We start from the raw sequence: 25,182 nt of genomic DNA, 5'->3' as shown, positions 1-25,182 counted from the left end.
CCGGCCCCTGCTCGGATCCCAGCGACGGTTCCCAGCTCAGGGAAAGCCCCGGCTGAGGTTTATTTGCGGGACCCGTGCACAGACTGACGACTGCCCGTCGCGCAGAAAAACCACGTCCCTCGGTAACGGTGATGGGAACTATTGAGCGCTGGCAAAGGAGGGGGGCTCGGGGCAGCGGGGCAGAGCAGGAAAAACCATCGATGGTAATGGAAGTGTCGCATGTATCTGCTAGCGTGGGACAGGGACCAACTCCCTCAGATTGCATTAGTATTAGCTAAGCTACCCGTCCTACCGAGGCGGCTCCGGAGCTGCGGTTATCTAACACCATTTGCAAACAAATCGGAGGTCTCGGACCCCGGTGCTGTGGCAGCGACCCCGTGGTTAACGGTACCTGCCTTTCTACCTCTCTTGAAGCCACACGCGTAGCTCTGTGAAAGCACACGCATCTTTGGCTTCTGAATTGACCCAGCAGCTCCAATAAGCGACTCGAAGGTAACGAAGTTCCTGAGCGCGTGGCTTGCCTGGACCTGTCTCGGTCCCCACTGCAACAACTTATTCAAGCTTCTTTCACTGCCACTTCTTTTCTTTGGCACTTCAAGAAATCCTATCCACAGTTACGCTGAGCTCGTTTACCTTGTCAAAAGACTAACTTTCCTCCTCTCTGTGACGTTCTGGCTTTGATATGGTTTAGTGAACTAGGCTGGCTCTGCAAACCCACTTTGTGTGCTTTAAAACAGGGAGACTTTTCCCTTGCGTAGCTCTTCCCACTTACCTTGAACCCAGGAATGCCATCTCACTCTTTACACACTTTAGCCGTAATACAGAAGTTACTTGCACTCTTTCACTTTGGCACGCTATCTCAGCGCTCAACACCAGTGAGACCTGGCACTGAACAACACTGGTGCTCTGCTCTCTAGGGGGTGAAATGTTTTTGTAGACGAAGCGGGCTCTGCAGATGTTAGGTCACAGTCCTGTTCAAATAACAGCAGCTGGCAGTGTTATCAAGGAGGCAAGGCTTTTGTCAAATAGACAAGTAGCCACAGGCCATTCTGTCTCAGCAAAGGAATGGCTACCAGCAACACCTCATTCGTGCTACACAGAGGCAGGAGTGACGCTTGAGCACTGGGGTTATTTTATTGAAATAACATTTGTTCTCATTTACTAACCACCAATCGAATACAAATACTGAGCACTGCATACTGGCTGTACTAACACGGCAGGGGTGCAGGTACAGAACGAAGAGCACAGTACAACGGTAGCTGTCTTCTGCAGGCTGTTTCTGCGTTGCCAGTAAGAGCCTGGAGTCACATGTTTAAAGTGCTGATAACACCTGACCTTGAGATGACTGGCTGTTTTTGAGTCGGATTGTTCTAAAGGCTGTCTGACCTCTAGAAACGACATTCCATTCTACTTAGCACCAAGTCTAACTTTAATTTTATAGTAAGTATAAATATACATATTTAAAATCCGTAATGCGAGTCATTTCTGAACATTTACATAGGACAAAGTAAAAAAAAAAAATCAACAAATGCTAAAAACAGCTATTCAGTATCCTCCTATAGAGTCTACCAAAGAAAGTCAACACTGGAGTGGGTGAAGAATCATCTTGTAAGGTACAGTAAGTCTGAGAGCACTTGTTGATGCGTAGTTCTGAGCCTGATCAGGTTTAACCAAGTCTTACATCGGACTTGGGAAACGTGTGTGCGTCCCCAGGTTGCCACCTCACGTGACCCAGTGGGATCCTAAAAAATGCAAGGCTCTGCCTCCTGTAACTGTGTCTGGCACCTGCTGCAGCTCTTACTGATGAATGCAAACGCTCACGCAGTGGAAGCTGTCCTCCTCACTGCTCCACTCTTGTCCAGCGAGCTCTTAAGTCTTTCTGAACAGTTACGTTCAACCACACCATTGAGGAGAGCGCCGGTCCTCCCTTTGCTGTGGTTATTCTCCTCGGTACAAACGTGCCGGTTAAATACAGTGGCCACACGGGTCATTCTGTGCACTAGTTATTGGTTAAACCACGCTAACTAGGATCAAGAGCTTGAGCTTGTAAAGCTGCGGCAGCAGGGCAAGCTGCAAGCCCTGGATACGTGGGCATGTTCCTGCAGAGGATTTCAAACTGTAGAACAGGCTTTACTGGACTTCCAGCCCGGCTCGTTCTGCGCCCAGGCCTTTACGACAATGAAAAGCTGCCTTTCCTAAGGTTTAAGAGCACGAACACCCGTTCAGTAACAGCACAGACAGTAGCATCATTAGTAACATATTTACAACATAAGTTAAAATAGTGGGAGTAGGGGATCCAGTACAAATGAGAAGCCGGTGCCATCCAGATAGTCTTAGCGTGGCCTAGTTGCTAATAAGCCTGGAATAGACAGAGATGCCCCTGAGGGCTGCTGACACCTTTTTGTGTAAAGCAGCCTCCTGGAAAATCACTCTTCCCTTTCAAGGAGGTGCAGAGATGAAAGCTCTTCTCTCCCAGTGTTACACAGTCCTGGCTGGCTTCAGGCTAGACTCCATTGGCGCCGGCCTTGCTGCTCTGAGATGCTTCCATTTTAGCCTAGGTGTAAGAGAAAGTTGCAGATTTTAGGCAGTACCAATACAAATGCGTCTTACAATTCAAAACCTTTTTTGAAGAAGGTATCTTCCCATTTACTATGGGAAGCTGCTCTGGAGAATAACAGCTGACTAAGAACAAAGTTCTTCAGGGTAAAGGAGCATTCTCCTGTCAATAAAAGTCAGTCTGGACTCCCAAACTTGCCTTAAGTGGGCATCCTAGATGTATACATAAGCAGCTAAACTGAAAAAAAACATTCACGGAAAGAAAATGGGTGAAAGAAAAGGCAAGTCACTGTAGAAGTATTTTCACAGATACAAAATGGCACTTAACACTATGGTGGTTCTGACGGAAGGCTGTTCTGTCCTCGTGGTCCGAAGCAGATCATTAAGGAAGAGCACAAAGAAAGGACATACTGGTAACTCCCCTCAGTGCTCTGCTACCTCCCTCAGTTTGACTGCAGTCTCTGTCACGTGTGGTGTTTTTGTATTTAACAACCCTCAATGCAGTTCGTGACCACAACTTCTCCAGTTGCTCCTTGAACTTAACATTCACAACATCTTGTAGCACAAATTTCCACAGTTTGTCTGTAAGTTGCGTGAAGAACAATCTCCTTTGGGAAGTCTAAGAATTTTTAAAAGCTTACCTCTCGTGGGGGAGGCTTAACTGACGCTTCTGAGATGGGCAATTTCTCTGTTGGCTGAGATACGAATTCTTCATTCTTTTAAGGAAAAAGCAGCTTTCAGTCACAGAACCCTCTCAGAAAACAAAGCTCTAGCTAGACCCCGCACAGTCCCTTCTCCTTTCTGAATAAGGCTGTTCCCTGCAACGCATGTTTGTGAAAGCTGTATGTCAGCATTTCCGTCATTTCCCCTACGCAATTTAACAGAGCTGTTTGGAAATATTTCTACCAGTTGACACAATACTCTCCTTTAATTTCTGCTGCTGCTTTTATGAGCTTGGACTAATCTAAGGAATTCACTTTAGCCTTCTGCTGAGAACCATATGCTCTGGCTTTCTTATGATAGATATTTTGGCTCTTTTTGTCCTGGACAACTCAGCCCAAGTTTTCTAGGAGAGCTGAAAACAAGTCACCTTTAACTGGCTTCTCTGAGATAAATGTACTCGGATTGAAGTCTCTGTATTTATGTGAATACAGAACTTAGAAGCTTGTGAGTGCTCCTGTGCTGGAAGCCAGTAACATGGTACTGCATAACCAGCTGTTTCCAGCAACAGGACAAGATGTGCCACAGCAGATCTCTGTACCCTTTCATTGTCTCTTAAGTCAGAGTACGCAACCGTGAGGCTCTCGGGCAGAAACACATACACAATGCAAGAATATACGTTGCTTACGTGTTCTGTGCAATGGTGTCAAACACTGGCTTTTGTCTACCTTCGGAAAGGTTTGTTCACACACTCTTCCCAAAGATTACAGCACTACACACTCATTTTCCTACTTGTAGACTGCTATTTTCTAACCTTTCTTCCCTGTACAATGGGGGCAGGATCCACTAGGGTCTCTTGACCTTCAGGAACAGATGTCATGATTTCAGCAGTTTCACCTATCTACGGAAGAACATATAGTTCAGTACAGTTATAACTTCAGTCCACTTGGAGGATCAAAGAACAAGATTCATGTCACAGTGCTTAATTTTTATAATGTGTAATGGTTAAAGTATTAACCTGAAAGTTTTATTCAAACAACTTGCCTTATTTTGTGGAACCGGAACAGATTGTGGCTTTACATCTATTAAGTACAAGGCACGGGAAAGCAGGAGCAGAGAAGGTGGAACATTCTCTTTTAAATGCAGATCCAGCCACTGTTAGAAGAAAACAGCAGGAAAAGTTATTTCATGTTGTCTCTGTGTCAGTGCTTATTTATATAGCACTCTTTGTCCTTAAAGATCTTAAAGCTATCTTGAGTTTGGCTAATACAGTTTTAGGTTACCACAATGAGAAGAAAAAGTTTTGAAGAGTTAAGAATACCGTATGGAATACACACTAGAGAGGAAGTTTCCAGCTACTAGTGAGGTACCAACATCACTACTGACAAACAGCCAACAGTGAAAGCTAAGTACTTTGAATTATCTGCAGCTTATCTGAAATACAGCACCTACAGCAGTATCTGGAATCTGTTTGAATGCTTACAAAAGCCTAGTGTGAGCTCTATGACAAGTCTTGGCTACTTTAGAAGCTTAAAACATTCCCTCCCCGCCCCGCTTCATCTTGCTTCTAGCTGGCCCTGATGCTACTTGGTTTTCTCCTTAGTCTAAGACATAACCTGGATACGTCATGCCTTAAAGCTCAGCTGTGCAGGTGAGGATCCATCTAGAAGCACCTGCATGAATTCTTAGTGAAACTGTGCCTGCTCTCCCTGAACACTGCATGCCATTCTGTCCTAGGAGAAACCTTGTCAAACAAGACCAGAGCACAGTGTACTCGCCTGCCTGAGTTGTTCCTTTAGCTGCTCCTCTGAGAGACCCAATGATCGCATTCCTCTGGCTCTGCATGCGCTCTGCAGTTCAGACACACTTAGGCCGTTGACTCCTTCCTTGGAAATCATCTGAAATGAAACGGAATGTTCCTATCTAGGCACAGAGTAAGCCAAAACCCTGATGGACTTGATGAGCTTGAGCCCAAAGAAATGTCTGTTTAGGTAAACGTGCAGAAAGGCATACCCATACAAAGATGAGACAGAACTGACTTTGTAGATAATTCATTCTGTCCTTGAAAGCTGACAGTCTTCAGCCACAGACAATGAAAACCTTTGGTCCTAATTGGTTTTTTCCCCCCAAGTACTGAGAATGTCACTTTTACATATGAACCTATAGGTTTGAAGAATCCACTCAAAGACAGGTGACCCTGAGAACTGTCAAGATTGCAGGCTTTAAAGCTGAGCCTGTGGTTAGTTGCACAGGCCTTTCAGAACTGGTCACCTCTTACTAGCAAGAACTTTTCCGGTCTTTCCTCCGTGTCGTAATAGGATTCTTAACACCATTTCAAATTACAGTTCCAACACAATCATAAAATGTAGGCTGGAAGGGACTTCTGGAGGTCCCCAGCCCAACCTCCTGTTCCAAAGAGGGTTAACTTAAAAGTTTCTTTCCATTGCTCAGCCTTTTCCATTTATGCTTTGAGCCTCTCTAGGGATGGGGATTTCACAACCTCTGGACAACCTGTTCCACTGTTTATGCACTCACTGATTATTTTTTCCTTCTTATCAAGTTGGAATTTCCCTTGCTGCAACTTATGACCGTTACCTGTTGTCCTTTCGCTATGCACCTGTAAGTCTGGTTCCATTTTCTAAATAACCCCATTAGGCAGTTGAAAACAGCAAGCAGATTCTCCCTTGGCCTTCTCCAGGCTAAATAAATCCAGCCACTTTATAAACTAATATAAACTCATGCTGAATTCAGTTGGTTAAAATCTGGTGTTTCCAGACCAGAATTGGAACTTCCCTTTTTTACAAGTTAGTATGACTCCAGAATAAAAATATAAGGGTGTTCTAAACAGTGACAATATCTGCAGTGCCACGCTCGTTAGGGTTCACACCAAAGGCAGCAAGGGCGCAGGAAGATGAACTCCCATTCTGTTTTTTTCTGGAATCTCTCATGGGGAGAATCCCACTCCCATCAACATTAAACTTCACATCCGAGGATGGAGCGTGGGCAGTGACACACGCCTTATGCCTGTGACTCAGAGGGCAGAACTTGAGATTGCGAAAAGCATGCATTCCACCAAAGCAGTACACCAGCGCTATTTTAAACTTACTTCATCATCTGCCTTGATAGTTCTAAGCCTCAGCAGAAGTTGAAAGCGGAGCAGGTTGTTGGTGCCAATGGGCTGCAGCTCAAGCAATTTGCAAAGAGCTACCAACTGGGGCCGTTCCAAGTGTTCCAGGGTCAGCTCATCCTCAAACAGCTTGGAGAAGCGTACGATCTCTTGGGTACTGGGCTGATGGCCGGTGTGACGAATCTAAACAAAGCAGAGGCATCAGGGCCAAAAGCCAAACTAAAACAGAATCACAGTTTTTCAGTCCTCTTCCCCCTCTAAGGAAGAAGCCCTTCCTGTTTCTCACACTGGTATTCCCCTCTCTCGATGGAAACAGAATGGTATAGCTAAAAGGCCAAAGTGAAACAGTGTTTTTGAGCGGCAGCTTAAAGGATTTCACAGGGTAAAACTTCCGCTGTTGCTCCAGGATGGAAATGCTTGTCTGTACAGATCGCTCTGACAGATGGGGTCCAAAGCCCGTGTCAGTAGGCTGCCAGCTGCAGGAGGGTATCCAGTTAACAGCAACACCTGACAGGAAGCTCTGCTGTCAAATCTCTCTGCAATCTTTGTACAAAACCCATACTCTCTGCCCGAAACAACAGCACTAAAGCTGGTATAAGCGCTATTGCTGTCGTCCCCAGCACAGCCCCTTTTACCTGGTGTACGTAAGAAGAGAATTGTTTTCCTTGTCCTGTATCTGCTTTGTTCCTTTTGGCCATCTCTGCAATGGTCTCCTGCAGGAACTTTGCTAACTCCAGCTTTGCATTTAATTTCTTTTTCTGCTTTTCTTCCTTCATTTAGGAAATAAAACAGCATTAGAAATTCCACTTGAAAATCAGAAGGGAGGGGATTCTGGGAAAGAGGTGAAATAAGACTTCAGTACTGAAAGCAAAGAGGCTTTGGTTACTGTAGAAAGTGAAGTTGCCGTGCACTTTCCTGCTGATCACTGTTTACAGCACAATCTTCAAATTCTGCTGTCCTGTCTAGCAATAAGCTAGGAATGTCTGACCTAGACGTGTGTGTGAGGCCGATACTCATTTACAGCAGCAGGCAAGAAACAACAGCTCTTTATGCAGTTGCACAGATGTTCGAACGAGCTGGAGCGCACAGTCTACATCTTCAGAAAGGACACAAACCTTTTTTGACTCGGTCTCAAACGTCGAGGGCAGCATTTCAGGAAAGAGTTTCAAGAATACGGGTAACAGAAATTCCATGAAGGGGACAATGACAAACACCAGGAAGGGAACCAGCCGGAAGAGATCTGCGCAAGTTCTCAGCAGCTGTACAGAGACAAGCACAGCAGAAATTATTCAACCAGATAAAAAGAAATATGTGTTCAAAAGAAGTGTGGAAACTGAGTGGTTAAACTTCTTTAATTACAGTAAGCCTCTTAATGCATCATTTTAGCGAGGTCTGGCACTTACCCTTCGTCTCTCCCTCCTAGTGAGGACCTGACCATGTAACAGCCTCCACACCATCCTGGCAGCCACCTTAGTGTCAATCCAAAGCAAGTGGAATCCATTGTAATAGTGTTTCAGTTCATCCACAATTTTCTGGCGTAAAGGCTTTTTTCCCACGGGAGTCTCTATGACTTGTTTTGCTGGAGTTTTAGCAGGCTTAGCACCCTGGTTTACAGTACTGCGGTGGGGCGGAGGTTCATCTCGGAGCTCCTGACGCAAGCAGGCGGACGTGTGAAACGTTCGCGCAACTTTAGCCGGTGAGTGAGGTAGGCCAGCGCCCAACCACGCGCAGCGCAGTGATGGCTGGTGTTCAGAGTCTCGTACGCAAGTCCGGTTTAAATGAGAATCCACTAGTTGGACAAAAGCAAGTGCTGGAGAGTACGGAGGATTGGAGTGCAGAAGAAGATGGGAGCCTCTGAAACTGGAGAGGTATTTAAGCAAGTAATAGTGCATTGTGGCTAAGGTACCTAGGCGTTACACACAAATTAGCGTCCTTAGTGCCAAATCAATCTTGTGAAGTTGATCTTGTGGCTGCCTCAGTATCTGAGGCAGATATCTGAGGTTCTGATCCTTCAGCAATGGATAAAATACTGAGAATTTGTCCCCTGCTAACAACTTTTCTCTTGGGGTAGAATAACTCAAGACTTCAGACTGCCTCTAGGAAGCCCTTCTACCGACTGCATCAGCTAGAATGTGCCAGTTGCAAGCAAAGAAAAACCAAAGCCCCTTCTCCTCTCGCCGAGCGCTCAGAACAGAGTTCTCTGCATTTCCTGCCCCTTCCCTCCCCCAGCAACGTCAGCTGGAAAAGGCAGGCTGCACACGGAAGAGAGGCAAGCGGTTAGAGAGCTTGATCTGTTATGGATAGAAGAGCTAAGAGCTGGCAGACCGCTATGCGTTATGACAACTGCTGAAATCCCTCAGTTTTAGGTAAATCAAAGTTTGTACTTCCCCGTTTAGCCAAGTAATCTTTTGCAGAAGCACTCTAGTTTACAGCATTGATATTACACCGAATGCGTACGCTCGCAAACGCCCGAACAGCACCAGTCACCGCAAAGAAATCGCTAAAGAAAAGTGTTACGGTGCCAGGGAGCCTCCTTGCTCCCTTAGGCGTGATCGCCCTCGGCCCGTTGATCTCCAGTCGGGTGCGAGGAACAAGGGGAATGCTGAGGCACCGAGCGCCCATAAAAATGGGCCCGCGCTTACCTCGCCCTGGCTATCGCACGGAGCATGGTGCAGCTGTAGAGGGGCCGCGGCGTCAGCGGCTCCGGCTGGCGGTGGACAGCGCCGGGACCCTCATCTCCAGCCGCGAAGGCGAGCGGCCGGGGAGCGCTGCGGCCCTCCGCGCCGCGGGGCCGGGCCCTGGCGGGACCCGCCCGGCCTCCGGCACATCACCTTCCCGCCCGTGCCGCTGCCCTGGCTGCGAGGGGAGACGTGAGCGGGGGCCGCGGGACGGCTCGGCCGGGGCCGGCAGGGGACAGGGCCCGCCGGCTGACGAGGCCGCGGCGGGGCCAGCGCCTGGGGCTCCCCCGCGGGTCCCCCGGCCGGGCCGGAGCCCGGCGCCCTGGTCCCTCCCCGCCCTCCGGCTGGCCCGTCCCAGCCGCCCCGGCCCCGCTGCCCCTCCCCAGGGCCGGTGCCGGTGCCGGTCCCGGTGCCCCCCGCCCCGCCGGCCCCGCTCACCGCCGGCCCCGCTGCCTGCCAGGGGCCCGGCCGCGGCCCCAGTCCTCCCGCGCTGTCCCATCGCGCCCTGCCCGTGCCGCTCTAGCCCGGCTCTATGGTTCCCTCTCCATCACGCCATCGCGTTGCGTCACAGCTCCTTCGGCGGCAGCCAATGGGAGCGGGGTGGGGCGGGGCTTGACCCGAGGTGCCCTCAGGAAGGGCCGCTCATTGGCTGCGAGGGCGACGGCGGCGACGTGCGAGAGGGCGGGCCTTGAAGGGTGATGTCACGGGCCGGTGCGTGACGCCATCGCGAGGCGGTGGGGCTGCGCGTGACGTAAGGGAGGGTGAGGAGGGGGCGCGCTCGGGATCGGCCTGGGGAGACGGGAGCCCCGTGACAGCGACGGGGGCGGCCTCTGGGCCTGGGGCCTGCGCGGGGCCTGCGGCGGGGCTTCCTCCCCGGCCCGGTGCACGGGGCAGGCGTGGGCCCCGCGGTGGCAGCGGCCTGGGGACCCCTCCGTTCTGCCACTCTCTGCATCGCTTCTGGTCAGGGCTGCTGCGGGCCGCCCCGGCGCGGTCCCCGATCGGCAGCGCTCCTGCCCCAACAGCGAGGCCGGCGGAACTGGGCCAGTGGCGTATCTTCACCTGCACCTTTGCGTTGTTGTTTACGTAGCACCTGGAGAGCGGGAGAGAAACCGGGAGCCATGCGCGGAGACGGGATCCTGGCCAGAAGGGACTCCCTGGTTCTGCTCCGCACGCCTGCTGCGTCCCGCGAAGCCTTGGCGCGAGTCCTGGCGAAAGGTAGGAGAGCTTGTTCAGCGGTTAACTCGCACACGAGCGTCGTTTCCTCGGCGGCCACGTCGGATGTTTCCTGCTGCATTTATAGGGTTTTCAAAAGGGAAAACGCCACCAGTAGTTCAGCAGCCCAGAACAGCTAGCCCACGCTATCCAGCAAAACGTCGATAGTATGCCTTTATCTTTTTGTATGGAACAAAACTTTGCTTTTACATGAAAGGTTCCCATCTAAGTGATTGCAGTTTGGATCTATATATAGAGCAGAACATGTTCTGAGCAGCTGCGTGTATGATGGGGCACGTAAGAGTGGAGTCTCCTTTTGTGTGCTATCGCCTGAGAACAGCTTTGATGGAATGAGGTGTCAGAAGGAAGTTTCAAGTCCTGACGCGTTTCAGACAAACACTGTGGCTCTGCGAATCTGACGAAACACGTAGGCAGCTGGAGAAACATTCTCAGTCGGTGACAGGAGACTTGGTCTCTCGAAATGTCTTCTGTGTTTGAGAGACTAGTGGGGAAAAACGGTTTATTGCCCGCAATGAAAAAGGTTTGTAACCCTTTGGCAACTTCACTAATGGATGCCTAAACAGATGAACAGTATTTTAAAAAGTAGAAGATAAAATTGGGAAAGATGGGTAAGAAATGGGACAGAAAGCTCCCACGGTCTGCCGCCAGAGCTCTCGGCACGTTGCTGTGTTTTCCATTGGTTGGAAAGCACGTCTCCCATAAAGGGCTGGTCTCCAAGTCCTTTAAGTTCTGAAAAAGAAACCCACCCCACCATTAATCCAAATACTTTTTTACTGTCAAAAACATTTCTGCATTGTTAATGCAGGCCATGTAGTAGTACAATTTAGTTCCTGTGTGCTTTATTCCGCCCGAGTTGGTTCTGCTAAACCATGTCCCCCAGGATTGCAGAAGAGGGTTTTGGTTTGGTTTTATTTTCCCTTGGGAGAGGCTCTTGCTGGGGGAAGTGACAGAGTAGGAAATTAAAACTAGATGAGTAGGCAAACACAAACTCCGGTCCTCTGAACCCAGCTCAAGGCGGTGTCCTTTGTTCATCACGCTAGAGTGGGAGATCTGTGTTACTGTACTAGCGCTCCAGCTCTCAGGAACTTGGAAACGCCGATTTTGTCTCCTCGGAGATGTATTTCCCTGCAAATTCATGAGGTGGCTTCTAAGAGAACGCAGACCAGAGTCTGTTGGACGTGCTTATTTACCTTCTAGTTTTCACGGTGTTCAAAACTGTGATTTAAATGTCTTCTAACAGACATAATCTTTAGATTATGTCTTCAAGGAGTTTCTCCTGCATGAACAAGGGCTAGACGCTCCTGTTTCAAAGGAGACTGATACACGGATGCTCCCTCGCTGTGTTAAGCGCTGGGCCTTTAGGAAAGTCACTGAAGTGGCGAGGGCTCAGAGCCCCTCTCGACACTGCCTGCTTGAAGCCCTGTTAGAGAGCTGCAACTTCTGCGCTGCTGTTCAGAGCCCCCTTAGCAGTGCCACCCCTTCTTTTTGGGAACGGCACCAGGCACAGATCGTTTGTCCAGGAGCAGGCATCAGTTCTGAACTGTTCTGGAAGACACAGACAGCACGATTTGGGGCAGAGCTTCTGGAAGCAATTAGCATGCTGCATTTAAAGGGGAACATTCTTCAGGGAAAACACAGCACCTCTTTGATTGTTCAAGAATATTGTTTTCTCTTGCATATGTCTTTGGGGTTATTGTAAAGCACTCAAGTGTGTGGCGTATAAGGAATGCTGGGGTCTGTTACTGACGGAACTGCGGTCGCTCGCTGGCTTGAACCGCGTGTGACGATCTCCTGGAGCTGGAAATGTGGAGTCTGGTGGTGAGGACCTGAGCGCCTGCAGAGCAACGGAAGTGCTCGTCCGAGGGCTGGGGTCAAGTACCCACAGGTTCATCGGTGATCCTGGCAAGGGCCGCTAATTACTGTGGTGGTGTGCTCTTCCGGTAGCAGCTGGTTGTATCTTGTAGTCCCCGCACAGGGCAAGCAAAACGGCACCTTCTGTTTCCCTGCGCGGGTCGTCCAGCCTTCTTCGGGGGCCGAGAACCATGAAGCTGCTGTCGTGGCGCTTTCCCTCGTCTGCGTTCAGCTGTAGTTTCCCAACCGACAGATCATTTCTGGTAAAAACTATCAGGAGCAGGAAAAAGTAATGCGAAAGAAAACTGAACAGGAGAAAAGTGGGGGAAAAACAGTAATTCCTGTCAAAACATTCATTAGTTGTCAAAAGGAATCAGAAAGAAAATATGTTCTCATCCCTTGATGACTTCAGCTGCAGGAACATCAGGACCCACATATATTAATTTTAATCTTAATGCTTAATATTAAGCATTTAGAATTTACAGAAGGGAGGAGAAGAGAGAGAGAAAGGCTTTTCTAGGTCACCTCCACTTTTGGTGCCTTTAAGGAGGAGGAGAATCGCTTTTTAAATTCGCTTTATTACAGCAATTCCCGCTCCCCCCCCCCGTGACAAGAAAAACGCCTCCTCACTGTGGGCTGCGAGCCTCTGCTTTCTGGGCAGTGGGGAACGCTGTGAATTTGGAAATCATTGCTCAGGCTTTGCTCAGTGACTCGTAAAGCTCGGATCTCTTCAGCTTCCTCTTTCATGTTGGGTCATGTCTCTCAATTCTTCTTGGTTTATTATCTGACTTTTTTCCTTCTGGTAACAGACGTCATCTTATCTTCCCATCTTGTTTACTTTCCATTCTCTTGTGCTTTTCTTGCTTTCCATTTTCTTTTTTTTTTTTTCATGCATGTTAATGTTTTTGCTGCAGGAAAGATTTATTGTGTGCACTTCAGTTGTGTTTTCTTCCGCAGAAGACAGACTTGAGGGTTGTGGAGGAGGGGAATTAATTGCAAACATCTCAATGCATAATTTTTCAGCCAAAATAGGATTAGAAACTACTGAGGATGACAGCATTTTCTTTCTCGATCCAACCCAGATGCCAAACCTCAGGAGCTAGACCTCGACTCTGCAAGGCACGTTACGAGCTCTCCAGCAGAATTTGGTCTTTAACTGGGCCTCGTGCCGCCCAGCCATAATTAAACGCGGCGGCGCGTCTCGCCTGCGCCGTCCTTGGTTCCTAGCAGCGGTGCAAACGCACGGCACGGTTTGGTGGGGCGGTTCCAGCTGCGCAGCGGGGTCAGTAACGCCTCGGCACGCGCTGGGCTTCGCAGGAACGCGTGTCCGTGCCCGGCGCTCAGTGCCCACCGGCGTCTTCCTCGCTCAACCCACAGCCGTCACTGCGCCGGTAAGCGCAGCAGGGCCAGCCAGGGCTGCGGGAACCGCCGTCCTCTCGCCACGTTCACCGCTGCGGGTTCGCGCGTCGTGTGTTTTGTGAGCAGGTGCTGTGGGAAGGCCGGGGCTTGCAGAGCGATGGCTCCAGAGCCCGCGGTTCCCGCTCCAGCGGCTGGATTTCCGGGGCACCGGAGCACCCAGCGCGGGTTTTGTTGTACCCGGGACACGCCGTGCGCCCCACGAAACGGCGAATGTGAGTGCCTCTTTGCTTGGAGCGGGTCGCCACCGCGGTGACCGCCGCGGCGGCCTCCGCCCGCCTCAGCCTCCGCCGCGCCCCGGGCCCGGCCCGCCGGACTACATTCCCCGTCGTGCCTTGCGGCGGGCGCCGCCCGGGCGGCCAATGGGGCGCGGGGGGCGGTGGCGGCGCGCGCGCGCGCGCCTGCGCGGTGCGCGGCGGCGGCGGCGGCGGCGGCGGCGGGGGGGCGGAGGCGGAGGGCGCGGGAGCGGGGCCGGGACCCGGGCAGAGCGGCACGGAGCGCCGCCTTCCCCCGCCGCCAGCGGTCGCCCGCGCCCGCCCGCGCCCCGCCGAGCGCCTCCCCTTGGCCGCACCGGCCGGGAGCGGGCGGTGGGGGGGCGGGCGGCCTCCCGGGGCGGAGCCCGGCGCCAGCGGCGGGGGCGCGGAAATCGAGGCCGGGGCTCCGTCGCGGCCTGCTGCTGCGGGAGGAGGCGGGGAGGCCCGCCGCCGCCGCCGCCCCCGCCGCCGGCCTTTGTCTCCGCTGGGCTGGGTGGACGCGGCGGGGGCAGTTAGAATGGAACAGACTGAAGGTGAGGGCGGCGGGCGGCCGCGCTGGCGGGCGGCGGGGGCGGCCGCGGCGGCGCCGGCCCGCCCGGGCTTAAAGGGGCCGCGGCCGCCATGTTTGCTACCGGCGCTGCGGCGGCGGCGCGGTCCCTGGGGCCGCCCCCGCGGAGGGAGGGCGGGCGGGCGGTGGGCCCCGGGCCGTCCCGAGGCGATCCCGCGGGCAGGGCTGGGCTGGGCCGGGCCGGGCCGGGCAGGGCGGCGGCGACCCGCCGTCTCTGTGAGGCGTGGAGCCGGGCCGCAGAGGGCCGGAGCGGGCAGGGCTCCGTGACGCGCAGCGGGACCCGTTCGCTTGTCCCACCCGGCTGGGTCTGGGCAAGCGGCGGCCCCAGCGCCTCCTGATGCCCCGCTCCGGCCGGCGGGCCGTTCCGCGGCAGGTAACTGGGGAGAGCGGCCGGGTCTCGGAGGGGGCCGGCGGCGGGAGCCGGTCTCGGCGAGCCCCAAACGGTCTGGTGGGGAGAAACTTGGGGTTAGAGCCTGCACCGCGCTCTCCCGAAACCATGCAAAGCTGTCTTCGTGTCCGAACCGCGTACTTGTCAACAACTTCTCGGATAAAAAGGTTTTCATTGCGTGCTCTTACGAACTGCATACGAGTGAAGGATTTGTTGTGTCTTGGATTTTTTTTGGGGGGGTACTGTTGCATTGTACTCTGCTGTGTTCCGTGTCTCACTCTGCTCTCTTTTGACTGTCAATGTGCTCGACAATTTTAATACAGGCTTAAGATTTTCAATTTGTTGTTAAAAAAATTTAAAATCTTAATGATAGCATAGTTCTATATATACCAACCAACCCAAAGGACAATGTAAAGTAGCCTGTAATCATAGTTGAAGAAAAAGTTTTAGCCTGTTTTGATGACTGTTTGGGTCTTCCAGTGGCTTATTGTAGAGGCACCCAGAGAATGTTTTGGCAGTTAGATTTAAAAAAAAAAAAATTGTCATGAACTGCGTGAAAAGATTTTGCTCCAAAAAGTGAGCATGTACTTTATGAAGTTACCGACTAAGGGCAGAGGGTGATCAAAGACTGTGTGTTTTGTTTTAATACAACTGTGTTTTGCATTTTTCAGTTCAGCAAGTTGGCCTGAGTTTGAGGTGATACACAAGAGATATGTTGCAGTTATCACACTGGTTTTGATATGTGAAACCATGTCATGACCCTTACAGTGTTTGGTATTGCCAAAGATCTGAGTTCTGGTTTTACGTGAATATTGATCCGTGACTCTCCCTGAAGAAAAAAGATTTTCCTCCATGTTTCCTATTTGAATCCCAAGGCTCTAAAAACAGCTGAGTACTCTAAGCTCATTTTCAAGACAAGCCACTTTTCTCTTTTTTGGGTTTTTTTAGTTCTTTTTAACACATAGCATTTTCTTTGCTGCTGTCCGAGTTGTTTCTTTCCATGTCACCGTGGGAAACTTGTTAAAAGTGGCCTTATCAAAACCATACTACAGACATGACTATTACTTCTGGCATTTATAAAAAAACCAAGCCACCTTTAAAAAGGTATACAGGGAAGTAGTCAGCCTTACCACATGCTTTAAAGTTTGTTAAGAGGCCTCTGATTCACCGTCAGTGTCTGCCAGGAGAGACTGCTCGGTCCAGCTGAAGTCAGTAGAAATCCACAGGCTATAGTTTTTCTGCTAATGAGTCTACGTGCTGTTGGAAAAACTTGGCATTGTCTTAACATATGTAAATAAAACTTTCCGTGCATGATTTCTTAAGGACATCCAGAACAAAACGGGACAAAGTGGACTGCAAATACTGAATGCAGGAATCAATAAGAATAATTATTTTATTTCTGTCTACAGTTCGTATAATTTGAACACCACAGGATGCTGTTACAGTTGATAAAGGCAACTTTCCAGGTGATTTTTGATGTGACTGTAGAAAAAGCGTGGGTATGTTCAGTTCTAGCGAGGAGTTTGGTGGCAGGCGTGTGTGCTGAACTTCAGCAAGAGCCAAGTCATACATTTTATGTGGTTCTAGCTGGGCAGTCTTAAGATTTTGAGAGGAGGAATGGAAACACGACAGAAGTTGGTTGCATCACTTAAAAATCCCGACCAACCTAGCCTGTTCTAGCCAAAGAGCTGTCTGCTTGCAAAACACATATAGCAGTGAACATCTATTGAGAATAGTAGCTGCGTGGATTAGACCTTTGAGATGACCAGCACCAGCGCAGGTTAGATACATTGGAATGAAACAGTGCAGAAAATGGTGGTAAACGTATGTGTGGTGACTCAGATAAGGAAGGGATGGTAGGACCCTTCATTAGGGATGAAGATCTTTGAATCTTTCTGATTTAGGTCTATGTGGACAGGAGCTGGGTTGTCGTTTGTGCGTAAAGATGGCCTAGAACTTCTGCTTTCAAGACTGTTGATAGAAAGTCCAGCTCAGGGTGGCGAGGCAGTGACACCGTTCACTAAACACGTAAGACTGACTCAAATTGCTGCTTTTTCAACTCAGTCAGTGAGCTAGTAGGACAGTTTCTGTTCTCACAGCAGATACTTTCCATCTATGTAAAATGCCTTGCCTGTAACAAGTGCTAACTCAACTGCTTTAGGCAGGGCCACCCACATGGTAGTTGTCAACAGGAAAGGGTAAAATTAATTCAAAAAGGTTTTGTGGAAACTCAGTTTAAAATATGTGCATGCTACACTTTTTATCAGTAGGTGTTGCATCAGCTCATCAGTGTGGTGGTAGCCAGCCTCAGATTAACAGGCGTCTGCGCTGGTCCGAGCAGGGTTTGTCAGCTGGTAGTAGTGGGCAGAAGGTGCACGGGACCCCGTGGGTCTCGGTCGGTCAGGGAAAGCACTGTCGTTTTGCACTGGCTGCCTCTAGCTAGGTATGGGCAGTTTCTCCAAGTTCTGCATCCAGCAGGCTTTGGAGACAATCCTCCCTCCTCGGGCTTGGGAGTTTTTACCTTGGGCTCCTGTTGGGTGATGAATAGCGGTGGGTGCTCCTGACATTTAGGACATTTCTTACGCATTGCATAGTTACCGTATCTTTTCTCACTTTTTTGAGCTCTTCCTGATTGAGCAATAGTACAATGGATAGATGCACGTTTGTGTATTTTATAGGTAAGTCCTACTGCGTTGCTGTATTTTGTGCAAACCTACAAAACTCCTTCTTTAGGAGGAAGAAAAGCTTTCACCAAAGGGGATCAGCACCGTTCAGAATTGTTTGATAATTTCAGAGGTCAGTTATTTAGTTTACTGCAGCATGAAAGCAATGCTTGAGAACTTCGTAAGTATCTTGTTTTCTGAGAGTGAAGTTGCAAAATACTTCTGCTAAAAATGGCTTTAGATAAGTGCAATTGTTGGTGAAAAATGTTATCCCAGAGGATTTCTAATCTCTTTGAAACTTTCCCATGGCTGGGCACTCACTGTTGAAGGTGTAACTGATTTTTTTCAAGTTATGCTCAGTCAATCTAAGAAGCTTGGGAGGAGAAGTGAAACAAAGAGTTAAGAAAGAGCACTGTAAGAGCTCTACTAGGTTGACCTACCTTATCTTGTACTGCTTATACTTTTTATTTCATTTACTTTTTTCTCTGATACTTTGAATTGTGGCTCTCCCATGGGCAACATGAAAATACGTGCTAAACAGTGTCCATGTGTAGAGTCTCAGTGTCTGTAAACAGTCCTGTTTTCCTGCTCGGTCAGAAGATCCTACAGCTGTGGGAAAGGACGAGTACAGAATGCGGGCTACCCAGTTTTAGAGAACAAACTCTTTTTCTCTCATTAGGAAATTCAGTTGCAGTTTTGAAGGTACCATGGATTCAAGTTGTCTCCCAGCTGCTATAAAGTATCCATTTCCTATAAACCTTGAAATAATTAAATTGTTCCTTTATCTGTTGGTTGAGTTCCAATGTATCAGCGCAGTATCTGTTATGGGTCATATTTGGAAGCTAAATTCCGCAGCTTGCAGGAGGCTGATGCTGTAATTTAATAGAGTAATTGCTGTTGTAGTGAGAAGAATTTATTCTGAAATACTTTTCTGCAAGATCAACACGTATCACTGAAAATCGCATTCACTTGTGGTTTTAGGTAGTGAGGATCCTTGTGCTGAGGAAGGATAGGTATGACTCTTGAGCCTGTTGTTGATGTTTCAAGGACAATGGGGTGGTGTTTGCATTAGAGCTAGGGAGTGACTTTTACAAAGTAATCCTTCCTTAGTTTTAAATGTTGAGATTCCTGTACGTTCGGGATTCATTGTTTTGTTCTATTATTTTAGTAGCTCCAGGGGCTGTCCTTTCACTGTAACGCAGCCCAGATGCTGCTTCACTGGGTAGCAACTGAGAAATGAACAAACTGATGCAGAATTTTGGAAGGGAAGAAAGGTGGGAAAATCTGGGTGTGTTAACCGTGATGACAGCGGAAGGTTCGGAAGGAAGAAGCTCTTGATGATGTAAGCTCTGTGGGAGAACAACCTCTTGTGTTTTAAGACTGTTGAGAGTAGCAATTCAGTGAAGCAATAATCCTTGCTTCTGCAGCCTGTATAGGAGGATAATGAGGCTGGTGTACAAATTGTCCCGACTGAAGCACAGGCTGGCATCGAGGACTATTTTACACAGCTGAGCTCCGGAAAGGAATTACTTAAAAAAAAAAAAAAAAATCAAAACTATGTTCTTTTAGTGGTAACTTCTAAATCCAGTGTAAGTAGAGTGTGTTGAAGTTCATTAATCCACAGCTTTTGTCACGTAACAAAATGAAGTACGCTGATGACTCTTCAGTTAGTGCCTGTGGAAGCGAGTGCATTGACAGCTTTAGGAACTGTCACAGCCGGGGACTGGCTGCTGTGAGGAGTGATACAGCATGGGCAGACTGACCTGGAGGAGATGAGAGGGACCAGACACTGTCATGCAGGTTTTGAATTCTGTTAATACTGTGTCTGGATCTCATTAATACCACTTTGGTGGGATAGTTGTACTAAGGTATCAGCAGAGAACTACTTCTTCTCAACACTAGGAAAACCACATTTTTTCTGCTATACCTTATTTCCTTATTATACCTTATACCTTCTGAGAAAAATCAGCTGTCCTGGCAAAAGCATTCTTTGTGTATGGGTAAGGACTTTTGCTGGCTACATTGATCAAGTATTGCACCTTACTGTAGACCCAAGCGGACGTGACCGTGACGAGATGCCTGTAGTGTTGTCACGGCTTAGCGCTCTAGCCTTGTGACAGGGAGTTCTTCCTCTTAGGAACAGGGCTGAGGCTCATAAACAGTCTTTGTTAAATCACTCAGCAGTCTGTAGATCATCAACTTTTGAATTACGTTTGCAGATGGAATTAGAATGGGTGAATATGAATAGCCTAATACACTACACTGTAATCAGCCAGATATATGCATGTAACGTCCCAGAGAATAAACAAACCTTGATGTCCTACTGAAATGCTGCACAAAGTAGTTTGGTTTATATCCCAACTTTTTAAAGTGTGGAACCTCTTAAGACTGAAAGTTGCCAGTGTAATAGAAAAAGGTCTGTTCGTGTTTCAAAGGGATGGGATAGGGTAATGCTTTTTAGGGCAGAAACCTTTTGTTTAGGCCGTTGTACAATTTCAGTGCTTCTCAAACTGAAATGTTTGGCTGTGGATTGTATGAACAGCTTTCTAGTGTTCTGTATGCAGCCTCACCTGATGTTGTGGCTCAATTTTAGAGAAGTCTTTAAGGAAGATTTAAGTGAATTCAACATACCAGCCTGGCAACAGATCAGAATTTCTGTAACGTTGTCCACAGTGACATGCCAGTAAACTGCTGCCGGAGGAATGAACTGGATAACCAAATCGTGTAACCCACAGGTCACAGTAGTAGGAGAGAGGGTTTTTTTTCTCCCTGATGCAACAGTTGAGGCACAAGTTCTCAGTCTGTACTTGCTGAGTTGTGTGACTGGAAGATGGTTCTACAGCTGCATGGTGTCAAGGCCGTCTTCTGAATGTAACTATCCATTGCTGATTTGAAAACGAGAGTTTGTGGAGGCTCTAAATCTGATGGTGTTGGCTGGAGGAGGCTTGGTTGTTCTGGTAGTGGCAGTGAGGTTTTCTTTCCTCTTACATCATGAGATACTTGCTTGTTAGAGGAGCTGTACGGCCTGGTGAAATGAGTGGTCTGCTTTGATATTTGACATTGTGGGTAAGGCCAAAGAACCTGCACGTGGGGAAAAAATGTCTTTTAAATGAAGTGTCATCCTTTCTCTTCCCTCTCAAGAGAGAAATGAAAAGTGTTAAAATTATTTTACCACATCAGGTTAGCATCCTCCAGCAAGACCCAACACTTACGGAGTTTCCACTCTTAGTCAGACTTACAAGGAGGAAAACATAAAGTGTAATTATTCAAATGCCACATGACATTAGCAAAGTTATATTCTTAATGAAGCACAGAAAGCTGTGTAGGTTTTTGTTTTATAGAGTTTCACTTTCTGCAGGTTGATTTTTGCTTTTTATAGTTCTGGTGTGGCCACACCAAAGTTTGGGTCCTGGTGTGATATACTTTAACAGATTTCTTATTTAACGTTCTGGTGCTTAGTTCTACTAAACTAAATGGATGGTCTTCTTTTCAGAGTATTTGGGTAAAAGGAAGTGATTTAATTACTATTAAAAGAAAACAGCAGCAATAAAAAACTAGGAAGACAAGAGTAATTCTAAAATTTCTTAAACTGTTTCTACTTTGACTCTGCCCATCCACGAATGGATGTGCTAGGATGACTGAAGTGCTGTTGCAGCTTCTCAAGATAAGGGTTGGGTTTTTTTTTTAAGTATTCAGAAGAAAAAAAAGTTTGAACCTTGTTTTAGTAACAAATAAAAGCAGCCTAGGGTGCAGTTTCTTACTAGTGTGAGAAACCTGTTGTTTGCTCTTCGGTTCAGCAGATGTAAAGTAGCAATGAATTGGTAAATAGTACAAGCAATCCCACTTCCTCTTCCTAGAATGGGTGGTGGTTTTGTGTTGTTTGACCTTGATACGCAATCCTGCTTGCTCCACGTGCTGTCCCCCAGATACGCTGTCCCCTCGACAGTGACATTTTTGCGTTGGTTTTGTGGCTGATGTGCAGAGAGCTGCTGGAGAGAAGAGATGGTTTTACAGCCACGAGATTTAAAAGTCACTGCAATTAGTGAATTTTGCTGCATAGCATTGTGCTATTGTTTCCCTGAGTTGCTTAATTACAGTGACAAATGTGCCCCTAGTTGATTGCATGGGGCAGTAAAGATGAATACAAACATCGATATAATCTGAGTATGAAGTCCACAAAACATAGAGCAAAATTCTGGTCAAGTTCTTACTTGTTACTGTTAATAACTTCCATTTCTTTTTGCAGTCTCAGAGGAGGGAAGTATTCTTGGTGTTTTGAAAACTATTAGATAAGGTATTGAGATGCGTTGCATCGGGAGGGTGAGAATTCAATGTGGGCAGGGTTATATGTAGATTCTTATTATGAGAAGTATCTGTGGGATGTGTTAATGTCATTTCAAACCCTGACCAAAAGGGCACGGTAACCCTCCTTCATGCCTACACAGAGACAGAATAAATAATACAGAGCTATGTTTACTTTGGAAGGGCTAAATTGACCTTGCTTGGAAGCAAACTTGTATTTCTCACCTGAAGTTTAGGTCACTGTATTTTTCTTCTTGTTGAACATCGAGATTATTTAGGTGAATGCAAAAGCCTTTTCTGAGCCAGTTTTTTAGTTTTGGAAATTTAACTTTGATTTGGTGGTTTAATATGCAATGGAAATTTGAAAGTCTTTATGACAGCTTTCTCGGCTGTAATCTAATTCTGTGAATAACCTCAGCTTTTGGAGATCTTTCGATGCTGAGGCTATTTTTCTCTCCCTCAAAACCACGTAGTGTTTAAGTGCTAAGTGTTTAATATTAAAATAAGGCAGAGGGGCGGGAGTGAGGAGAATAACCCTCCTTGCTAGCTGCTGAGAGCCAGTGGTGCAAACTCTGCTCTGCTTTTCTGGTGAGGGAGGAGGTTGGGAAACCCCATCTGAGGCTGTCGCACCGTCTGAACTGGTTTTCCCAGCAGCCAAGGTGGAATGACCTATTCCCTTTAATTGTGCCATTGTTCAGAAAAGCCCATGGCTTAGGTCTGCCGCTGGCCTAAGGGCTGCTCAACTGTCTTGAATTTTAGCAAGGAGGCAGGGAGGAAGAGAAGAGGTTTCTCTCTTGTTTGAGTGGTCTTCCTGTGGTTTCTCTGGCTTGTTCAGTTTGCAGTGACTGTGGCGTCAAGAGAACTTGGTATCTTCTGTATGCTTGAGGGTCAAAGTCTGCTGTCTTACTGCTTTGTGTTAGAATAACGCTTCCTAGTGCCAAACTAGGAGGGCTATAGAGAGTGGTTGGAATTTTAGCACCGTTATTCTGACTTTGTAACACTTGGGCTCGTAGTTTTTAAGCACTTGTGGGTGCTTATAACATTTCTTTAAATGTCTTGGAAAAGAAGAAAGTGGTCATGTAAAAAAGTTGTTCTGCAGAAATGTGTAAATAGCCCTCTTTAAAGATTCAGTAATACCAGTCCTCTCTAAATCCGTGAGAGGGTGGCTACTGAATGGAGAGGGGGAAATTGGTCTTTAGATCTCTTTTTTTTCTCAACAATTTAATTTGCTTGATTGTTACCTTTCAATTTACACTGACTTCTTATTTCCCTTCCCCTGCCTTTAGGCCCTATGAGAAAAAGGGAAAGCTAAGGATGCTGGAGCAGAACAATGGATTTCTCTTTCTCTTTCATGCAAGGGATCATGGGAAACACAATTCAGCAACCACCTCAACTCATTGACTCAGCCAACATCCGCCAAGAGGATGCCTTTGATGCCAGCAGTGACATTGCTGAAGATGGTGGACAGACGCCATACGAAACTGCCCTGCAGCAAGGCTTTCAGTACCCCACGCCCACGACGGAGGACCTTCCGCCCATCACTAATGGCTACCCACCAACAATCAACATGTACGAACCTCAAGCCAAATACCAGACGTACAGTCAATATCCCAATGGTTCGGCCAATGGTTTTGGTACAGTCAGAAACTTTAGTCCCCCAGAGTATTACCAAATGGAAAACTCTAACGCAAGGCCGCACGAAGTTCTGGAAAAACCTTGCCCTCCCCAGCCGCCACCTCCACCACCACCTTCAGTTTCACAAACGGTGATTCCAAAGAAGACTGGCTCACCAGAGATCAAATTAAAAATAACCAAAACTATCCAGAACGGCAGGGAATTGTTTGAGTCCTCTCTGTGTGGGGACCTTTTAAATGAAGTACAAGCGAGTGAGTATGCTAAGGCGAAACATGAAGGGAGAAAAGAGAAAAGGAAAAAAAGTAGCAAGCATGACTCTTCCCGATCGGAAGAGCGCAAGTCGCACAAAATTCCAAAATTAGAACCAGAGGAGCAAAATGTAAGTGGAATAATAGTTTCAGCCATCTGTATACCTGATGTTGTTGATGGAGTATGCGTCTTCAGCAGTATTGTTCCTTACTTTTAGTTGTATACATACTTAAAGTCATGAGGCTTTATTTACTGGTCGGGTACTCTATATTAGGTTGCTAGGAACTGTATTTCTAGGACAATGCAGTTTTGGTGAAAAGACTGCATATAAAAAATAAATGTTAGAAAAGGTTATATAATATTTTAAAATATTATTTAGTGTTTTAGCACGTTCAGAGTTTGCTACGCTTTGGACAGTGTTGAAGATGGAGCTTTTGGCCAAAAGCATACACATTCCTAAAGTTGTCTCAAAATAATGCTGGTTATTCAGTGGAAAGTCGGGTTACTTGGAGTATTCAGCACTGCAGTTTTTAATCAATTTTTGAAAGATATTCTAAATATCGTGATGATGTACAAAACCCAAGAGCTACGTAGCACATGTGGAAGCCAGTAGAAATTAGTATTCTAAAACAGCAGGCAAATTAGATGTACCAGTTGACTCAGCAAACTTTGGGAAAATTCAGTATTGATGTCTATTACTGTTTCTGTCAAGTTTTGTAACATGGTTGTACGTATACAGCGTGTGTGTATATATGTGGTGTTTTAACGTAGATTCCAGGAAGCAGAGACACAAATTACTGGCCTTCGGTACTCTCAGCCATTCTTTTTTCTTCAGTTTTATAAGACACTTCATTACTTCTGTTTCCTTTTCTCTTGCTTATTCCTGCCAACTCTGTGATACTGGTTTCTGTATTTTCCCTGTTTGAGGCGAGTGGGTAGCAGAGAGGGGTGGTGAGTGTCAGGAATGGGGAAGTTGCCGTGACAGGCCAGGACAGAAGTTGCCCGGCTCAGGCTGGGCTGGGCAGTTACAGTATATAGCTGAGTTTCTTGTAAGTTCCTGTGAAACTCCTTGATACTTGCCGCGTGTGGTAGGTTTGGGAGAAGATCCTGTCCTCTAGGGGTCAGGACTCTGATCTAGTATAGCAGGTTCATATGCTTGATGTGGTGGTGGTGGTGTTATTTGTAATGGAAGGCACACTGATTTCACACACACACACACACACGCACCCCTTACCAGGACTATTTACAAGTTTTATAACTGTTACATTTCCCTTCTGGTAACTGGACCTCTTCCAGAGGTCAGGTTGGTGAAGTATCAAGATTTTGAGCTTCTACTATATTTGGTTGCCATAGCTGACTCTAATGAAGCTCAGTAAGATCTTAATAAACATTGTAATCCAAACTTGAAATGGGCTACCCAGTTAAAATCCGAGCCGTCCGTTGACTGCATTTGTATGTAATTTTCTTGATCTCGGAAATGCTGTTTCCAGCCACTTCCAAGTGGCCGGAGCAACTGACCTGTCCAGCTGGCAACCTGCTACCAGGAGGCAGTTGTTACGGGAGGGCAGTGCCCTGAGTGGCATCTCCCTCGTGCCTGCATTA

The 25,182-nt window shown here is 47.7% G+C and overlaps 2 protein-coding genes across 10 annotated transcripts in view; one reads left to right on the top strand and one right to left on the bottom strand.

Annotated features, from left to right (window-relative positions):
• Positions 1 to 1,115: 1,115 nt before the first annotated feature.
• Positions 1,116 to 10,188, bottom strand: LETM2 (leucine zipper and EF-hand containing transmembrane protein 2). Of its 3 annotated transcripts, XM_072846163.1 has the most exons (9): positions 7,747 to 8,975; positions 7,459 to 7,602; positions 6,979 to 7,113; positions 6,323 to 6,526; positions 4,995 to 5,114; positions 4,261 to 4,371; positions 4,031 to 4,117; positions 3,198 to 3,272; positions 1,116 to 2,554 (listed from the first exon to the last, which is right to left on the bottom strand). In XM_072846163.1, exons 1-9 carry the CDS (start codon positions 8,233 to 8,235, stop codon positions 2,504 to 2,506), a joined length of 1,416 nt encoding a protein of 471 aa, XP_072702264.1. In that variant the 5' UTR covers positions 8,236 to 8,975; the 3' UTR covers positions 1,116 to 2,503. The 3 variants fall into 3 exon arrangements, with proteins under 3 accessions (XP_072702264.1, XP_072702263.1, XP_072702262.1); XM_072846161.1 differs by lacking the exons at positions 1,116 to 2,554; positions 3,198 to 3,272; positions 4,031 to 4,117 and adding exons at positions 8,986 to 9,199; positions 9,460 to 10,188 and having other exon boundaries at positions 4,205 to 4,371; positions 7,747 to 8,203; XM_072846162.1 differs by lacking the exons at positions 1,116 to 2,554; positions 3,198 to 3,272; positions 4,031 to 4,117 and adding an exon at positions 8,986 to 9,168 and having other exon boundaries at positions 4,195 to 4,371; positions 7,747 to 8,203.
• A 3,782-nt stretch (positions 10,189 to 13,970) lies between these two features.
• Positions 13,971 to 25,182, top strand: part of NSD3 (nuclear receptor binding SET domain protein 3) — a 49,102-nt gene continuing 37,890 nt past the window's right edge. For 6 of the 7 annotated variants that reach the window (XR_012039674.1, XM_072846155.1, XM_072846152.1 and 3 more), the window contains exons 1-2: positions 13,971 to 14,308; positions 22,983 to 23,710. Coding sequence is in view for 6 of the 7 variants with exons in the window: in XM_072846155.1 (XP_072702256.1) it covers positions 23,027 to 23,710 (684 nt within the window). In the remaining variant the exon portion in view is untranslated. Of the gene's footprint in view, positions 14,309 to 14,542; positions 14,717 to 22,982; positions 23,711 to 25,182 lie in introns of those variants that run through there. The other variant, XM_072846154.1, reaches the window with a different exon arrangement.

Source organism: Ciconia boyciana, chromosome 25 (genome assembly GCF_034638445.1).
Source record: "Ciconia boyciana chromosome 25, ASM3463844v1, whole genome shotgun sequence".
Taxonomy (NCBI): domain Eukaryota; kingdom Metazoa; phylum Chordata; class Aves; order Ciconiiformes; family Ciconiidae; genus Ciconia; species Ciconia boyciana.
Note: the sequence above shows the minus strand (reverse complement) of the source record. Positions and strands in the feature narration are given on the sequence as shown.